At 56.0% G+C, this 7,117-nt stretch overlaps 1 protein-coding gene across 1 annotated transcript in view; it reads left to right on the forward strand.

The window, feature by feature from the left end:
• The window catches only part of SLC24A4 (solute carrier family 24 (sodium/potassium/calcium exchanger), member 4), a gene marked incomplete at its 5' end in the record, with an annotated part of 104,443 nt that extends 97,332 nt beyond the window's left edge, over nt 1-7,111 (forward strand). The window contains 3 exons of the mRNA XM_014543659.1: nt 1,418-1,443; nt 3,345-3,398; nt 4,912-7,111. Coding sequence (XP_014399145.1) covers nt 1,418-1,443; nt 3,345-3,398; nt 4,912-5,089 — 258 coding nt within the window. The remainder of the gene's footprint in view (nt 1-1,417; nt 1,444-3,344; nt 3,399-4,911) is intronic.
• Between the last annotated feature and the right edge of the window lie 6 nt (nt 7,112-7,117).

Raw genomic sequence — 7,117 nt, forward strand, 5'->3', positions numbered from 1 at the left:
CCCCCCCCCCCCCCATGGACAGCAGCCTGACAGCTGTCAGCTCAGACCTAGGCCCGTGTGCTGGGTTGGCCCTTAAACCCCTGAGTGGTGCTGACATCAATGATGTCATTTCCCAAAATTATGAACGACTCCCGATAAAATCCTAAACGAGCCAAGTACAATCTCCCCCCCGTGGCATGACAGTTACCTCACTAGAAAATTAAGTATTTACCTAAACCATGTAAAAAAAACAGCTGTTCTAGGCTCCCGTTTTTTATTGGTTTTTGTCATTTACCTGAATATTTAGCAGGACGCTTAACACTTGTGCCCAATGTGAGGAAACTCCAAGAGAACCGTTTCCGCGTCCCAGGCCTCTGAAAGCCAGGGGCCCTCCGTGGGGTTGTAAAATCTAAAAATAGCTCCCTGAGTGTCCCGAAATTTCCCCAGGTTGAGTGCCACTTTCTCAGAGCCTTGAGTTTGGGGAGCCTCCCGGCGATGCCCGGCCAGGACGACCCTCTCAGAAGCGGCACCCCAAAGCAGACCTGTGTGTGCCGCCCACATGACAGCCGGGAGGGGGGTGCGGTGGGCCCAGGTTCAGACAGAAGCCCCTGGCCTCTGCTGGCGTCCCCTGTGGGAACCTCTGTGTCTCCAGGATCCGATTGGTGGGTGTAGCCCCTCCACCTACCTGTCCCCATTGGGCTCGGCTGGGGTGCTCACAGGCCAATGGTCACTATTTCTCTCCCACATTGATGTTCCTCTCTCTCCCTCTCCCTTCCAGTGATAGATAACTAATAGCATCCTCCTCTGGACCACATGCCAAAGATTCAGGGTGGGGTTGCCGGGCAATGTCAGTGCCCGATTAGGTAACCATGGAGTCCCCCACCCTTGCCCCCTGCCTCCCTTCAAACGGTACAAGTGGGTCTTATGCCCTCAGAAGTTCCCAAGGGTTTACTCTTTATTTTTCAGAAAATAACACCCCTTCTCTCCTATACATGCAGGCACCATAGGTAGGTAAGTAAATAAGCAGGCAGATAAGTAGGCAGGTAGGATGGATGGATGGATGGATGGATGGATGGATGGATGGATGGCTTCAGTTTTGAAGATTCGTGATTGCAGCAGCTCTGTTCTGTTAGTGAGGGCCGGCCGCTGCCAGGTTGGCCCCAGCCGCTACTTGGACCATAACGAAGCGCCGGCCATTTCTCTGAGAGGCCCCAGCTCTGCGGGGCTGCAGGTTGCTGCACCTGCTGACCTGGGTTTCCCCTAAGGCCAGGTCACCTTCTGCAGTCGGGGAGCCCAGAATGGAGAGAGGGGTCCAGCTTCCTGTGGAAACGCAGAGGTGTGGCCGCCCTGGGTGCTGACAGGCCTGTGTTTGTTTTTTGCTTTTCTGTTGTTTTTTTAGTAAATATGTCCCCCTCCCTTTCTTTCTTTTGCCTTCCAGTTCATATATGATGAAGAAATTGTGTGGTAAGTTTTTAAAGTTTGTTTTGCCTCCTATTTTGTTAGCGTCCTTATTGGGTTCATTGAATCTTCTTCAGAATTATTTTTACAAACAGTAAAAGCTGCCCAGGTCAGAAGCATCTCAGGCTTATGAACTTGGTAAAAATAAAAAGGGTATGATTCTAAGTCAGCGGTTCTCAACCTGTGGGTCGCGACCCCTTTGGCGGTCGAACGACCCTTTCACAGGGGTCGCCTAAGACCATCCTGCATATCAGATATTTACATTACGATTCATAACAGTAGCAACATTACAGTTATGAAGTAGCAACGAAAATAATTTTATGGTTGGGGTCACCACAACATGAGGAACTGTATTTAAAGGGCCAGAAGGTTGAGAACCACTGTCTAAGTAATCATGCCTTTATTTGTCCTTTCAAAGTGACAAACATGGTTTCCCTTACTATTCCCATCCTACCAGACACCAAGATACAGGATAAAGCTAAAATGATTCAAACAGTGCGGTATTTTGCACAGGGAGACGCATAGGCCAGTATGGAATATGGAACCGAGAACCCAGTAGTAGGCCCATTTCTGGGCTGGGAAATATGGTAGGTGTCATGCGTGACAAGGCAGTGAGTTGGGGAGGGGGTCTCAGCTGCTGCTGGGACCACCAGGAGTCCATGCAGAACAAGATACCATCAGCTCTGTCCCTCACCCCTTATGGAAGGATAAACTCCAGGTGAGCGAAAGTCCTCACTGTAAAAAGCAGCATTAAAATAACATAGAATAAAACATAGGGACTCACCTTCATGACCTTGAGGGCGGGAACGATTCCTTAACTAAGATACATACAGCGCAAACTTTAAAGAAAAGGTTGTTGTTTGCACTCTCTAGAGCGTGACTGTATCTTACATTCGTATAAGCCGTAAAAATGTCTTCTGCATGACAGTCAGAATCTGCATCCTGTGTGTGACTATTTGCTGGGTATATTCAGGAGGCCTGTTGTGAGGGGCTGCGTGCTGTGGGCCCAGGGAAGCCTGGTGCTGGCCCCCCTTGGCCCCTAACCTGCCCTGTGACCCAGGAACCTCCCCGATCTCCTTTTCCCCACCTGTGGATGGAGTTGGGGTGGGGGTCAGATCACCTCCAAGTCCCTTTGTGGCTCTGCTGGTCCTTGGGCTCCTGTCAGCCAAGGAAGAGCTCCCAAAGCTATGCTAGCCCGTGCCGGGCACATTTAGATGGACGGACGCACTAAAGCTGTGTGGCTCCTCGGAGGCTGTGGTCAGAGCTACAGAAACCCCACCGTGCCCGGAGCGATGCTAGCCCATGCCGGGCACATTTAGATGGACGGACACACTAAAGCTGTGAGGGTCCTCGGAGGCTTGTGGTCAGAGCTACAGAAACCCCACCGTGCCCGGAGCTGGGCACTGCACATGCGAGACAGCGGTATTGGCGTGTCTCGGAACGACCCTGCCCTACTGTGCACCCAGGAGGTCCTGTGCCCCCTCTTAAGGCAGCTCTCGGGGCCCCTTTCCGCCTGCACCCACAGCTTCTCTGCTCCATGGCCAGAATCTCGGGTGATCATGGGGCCTCTTCGTGTCAAGTCTGGGTGACTCCTGGCTTCTCCCCTCCGAAGTCCTGGGATGTGGTGGCCCTGGCCCTCCTTGTTCTGGTAGCAGGGGGACTCCAGCGGAGCCCTGCAGCCCCCTGGAGTTGAGGGGACCCCACTCTCAGCCTTCTCTCTCTGTCACCCAGACAGCTTTAGTGTGCGGGACAGCCGGGCTGGGCACACACCTGCATGCCTGGGTCCCGGGTGCTGGGCCAGGCGCTGGGCACGGGGAAGGACACCCGCTTCACCCTCTGCACGGTCACGCCCAGCCTCCAGCTTGGGTCTTTCTCGCTCTAACCACGGCCTCCTTTCTCTCTTTGAGGTGGGAAGGCCTGGTGCTCATCATCTTGTACGGGTTTTACATTCTGATCATGAAGTAAGTGCCCTTTCTCTTCTCCTTCTGGGCTGTCTGGCGCCTTGATTCACGTCTAACCTCTGGCCAGCCCCAGTTCTCTGGGGGACACCCCACTGGGGAGGCCGGAACAGGAGGGAGATGTGCAGACACTGTTTTGGGGTGCTGTCCACACCAGGCCAGGGGAGTCAGGGATGGTGGGTAGAAGACAAAGCCACTCCCAGACAAGTAGTAAACGAGGACCTCTCTCCCACCCCACTCCATGCCCAGGGTGACCACTTTTTTTTTTTTTTTGCTATCTATATAAATCTGGTAAGTCAATTCCACTCTTTTCAAAAGAGCTAGGCAGCCTCGCTTCTGCTCTAAGCTTCGTAAAATGGCGCTTCTCAGGGCCGCTGCCTCATGCAACCGCAGGGGGCGCCACTCACAGTGTGGAGGATGCAGACACAGGGTCCGGGATTGTGGCCCCATGCGAGCTGCCCAGGTCAGAAGCATCTCAGAACTCCCTACCAGGAGTATTATCCGGCCGTTAAAAAGGAGGGATTCTGTCAGATGCTGCACCGAGGGTGGACCTTGCAAACATGCGGAGTGAAAGGAGCCCGTCACCAAGGGACAGATAGTGTCTGATGCCGCTTGCATGAGGTTCTTAGGAGAGTCACACTCATAGAGTCAGAAAGCGAGTTAGCGATTCCTAGGTGCTCGGAGGAGGGGGTGGTTAGCCACGAATGGGTCAGTGGGCGAGGAGTTCTGTTGGGGTGCTGAAAAAGTTATAGCAATAGTGGTGACTAGTTCCCATTGTAAATGTAATTAATGCCACTGAATTGAGTGCCTCAAAATGGAAAATAATTAAAGTAGCACATTTTATGTTGTATATGGTTTTCCCCATTAAAAAAAAAAGGAAAAGAAAAAACTGCCCATGAGGTGAGCCATATTCAGGTTTTATCTTCTTGTTTATATCTCTGCAGTTGGTTAAAAAACAACACTGAGTTTTATGAGGCTGTGAATCAAAATGTTTTATAAAAATGGGGGATGAGCGGTCAGACTGCAGGAGAATTGCCCCTCAAAGATGCCCTCTCTGAGTGCCTTTCAGCGAGGGGGGCAGCCTGGGTGTGGGCCGGGGTGCTGCTGTCAGTGACACGGGGGAGACCCAAAGACTCAGCCGTGGGAGAGAGGACAGGCCTATCACGCCTCCTTCGAGCCGGTCCCTGAGGCTGAGCCGAGCTCCTTTGCTCCGGGCAGGCCTGTGCCCCGCAATGAGTAGGCATCCGGCATTTCCTTGGGCTGAAGGTTTTTCAGGCCCCCAGGAAGCCCACGCACACATGGGTGGGAGCAGGGCCGCCAGACTGCCCATTGTTCTCCAGTTCCTGTTAGGAATGCTGTCAACACAGTTGCAAAGCTTTGGCTCCCCAGGTCCCTCGTGGGACAGTCCAGGGCCACCTGACTGTGTGCGCAGGGGTGTGAGGGGCGGGGGGTTCCCAGCCCTCTCCCCTGCCAGGTCTCTCCCGCAGCTCTGATCTCCTCCTGCCTTACCTTCCAGGTACAATGTGAAGATACAGGCCTTCTTCACAATCAAACAAAAGGCCATTGCCAACGGCAACACGGTCAGCAGCGAGCTGGAGGATGGTAATGATTACTGTGGTAGTAGCTCTGATGACCCTTCCATGCCATTGCTGGGGCCAGGTAAGGCTGAGCAGACAGGAGTGGCCATGTTGTGAAACCACTGTCCCTTCCCTTCCTACACACATACCCTCCCCCTGCTTAACGGAAGAACATGTCCACAGTCACATCCCTGGGATTTCCCGGGGCCACTGTAGGAAGACCCAAGGCCTGCCTGGCTTGTCCGAGATGCAGGGACTCACACCTCTATCCCATGTCGAAGGCCAGTGACGGGAAGCCGAGGACTTGGGGTGACAGAGCAGGCCCGGTTCTAGAGGACTGTTCTGGAGAGACCTCTGGCCGGTTGCCCAGAGGAACAGCTAGGCCAGGGCGGGCGGGCACAGCGCTGAGCAGGAATTCCCAGACCATCCCCGAGAGCCTTCCCTGGGACCCTTCCCAGGGGCTGCAGCCCGGCCTCCGCAGCTTCTCTTTGGCCCCCTGGTCTGAATGTTCTGGGCTCTGGGGCTGGCCCTTGTCCTCTCTTGTCGGTTCTCCTAATTGTCTACTGACCACTTGCTGCTTTAAAAACCTTGTCTTAATCCAGCCAGTTACCAGGTGGGGCAGCTGCCAGGAAGGGGCGGGAATTCACTCCCTTCCTCACCCAAGGCCAGTGTTAAGCCTGAGCGGGTTTTTATGGAAAAACAGGCCTTAGGCCATACCCTTGAGTTCACCATGGAGCTGGTGAAGCTCAGAGGCGGGCCTGGCCACCTGAGGGCTCTCTTCTCTTCTGCCCATGGCCCTGGGCAGGTCAGCCCTCTTTCAGGCGACTCTAATTCAGTGGTGGGACCAGGTGGTCTGCAGGAGGCTGTTTGCCTGTGTCTGGGACGTGGGGCCAAAACCTATACGCCTTGGCCCCTCCGAAGTCTTCCCCCTGGGGTGAGTTAGGCTCCTGCTGGGCACCTCCCGTGGGCACCTCGGGAAAGGGCGCTCTGTCCATCACTGCTCCTGAGGGCTGACTCTCTCCAGCGGAATGAGAAAGCCTCCTGGGCTGGGGGTGCAGGTGTGGCCAAGGCCACAGCCTGGCTGCCAGAGGCCCACCTGTGAGCCACAGAGAAAGGCGGCCTGCAGAGCCGGGCTGTGCCCAGGCCTGGTTCTCCGTGCCCTGCCCCAAGGGAGAGCCATTTGCAGGGCAACCCTTCAGCAGGGGAGGAGCCCTGAGGCTGCTGTTTGGGATTTTAGCTCCATAGACAGTGGGGGCCAGGTCCCCACACAGTCCCTCAGGACAGGCCGATTCCCGTCCGGGACATAGTGTTCCCGGGGCCTCTGACCCTTCACGGCAGAGAGAGAGATTCCAAGTGGTGAGTCAGCGCAGGCCGGCGGGAAACGCCCGCTTCCTCAGTGCCTGCCTGAGAGCTACCTACTGCCCGTGTGGCCGACGGAGGAGGCCCATCCCCAGGGCCCTGGGTTTTCTCAAACTTGTACAAATTTTTCATGTCGCATTTCATTGCTGCTCAAGAAAGCAGAGCCCAGGCCAGCAAGCAAAGGGCCCTAGGACCGAGGCGGGGAGGCCCCGTGTCCTGCCTCTGCTGGGGGTCCAGCCTGTCTCGCTGGTCTCGGGGGGTCCTGCACACAGCCTGCCAGCCAGTGCCACCTTGACCTCTGCCTGGGCTCCCTGTGGGGCCTCCCCCGGCTGCCCCGGCCCTGGACTCCGCTTGGGCTTGGAGCAGGGAAGGAGGGGGCGCTACCGGCCTTGGCTGAACTGCCAGTACCACTGTGCAGCCACCCTGGGCTTGGAAACACTTGGTGGGCAGCACCAGGTCAAGGTACCCAGGGCGTCAGGTGTCACACTCTATAGGCTCCCTCACTGGGAGCCCAGCTGTCCCCCAAGGCGGTGCCCAAGACAGGGCTGGTTCTGCGGTTCTGCCGGCTTCCGCAGGGTCCGGAGCAGGGGGTTTGGGCTTTCCTGCCGCACAGAGGGGCGGTGGGCACACGGGCTCCTACTCCTCGGAGTGGTTCGGGGTCATGGGATTCAGCCAGGAGAGGGGCCGTCCCGAAGGCCAGAGGCCCCGAGCATTGAGACCCCCGTGGCAGCAGCCCCTCTACTAACCCTCCCTTCAGTAACCCCCGCACCTCGGCCACCATCGAGG

This window comes from Myotis brandtii, unplaced genomic scaffold (assembly GCF_000412655.1).
Source record: "Myotis brandtii unplaced genomic scaffold, ASM41265v1 scaffold332, whole genome shotgun sequence".
Lineage (NCBI taxonomy): Eukaryota > Metazoa > Chordata > Mammalia > Chiroptera > Vespertilionidae > Myotis > Myotis brandtii.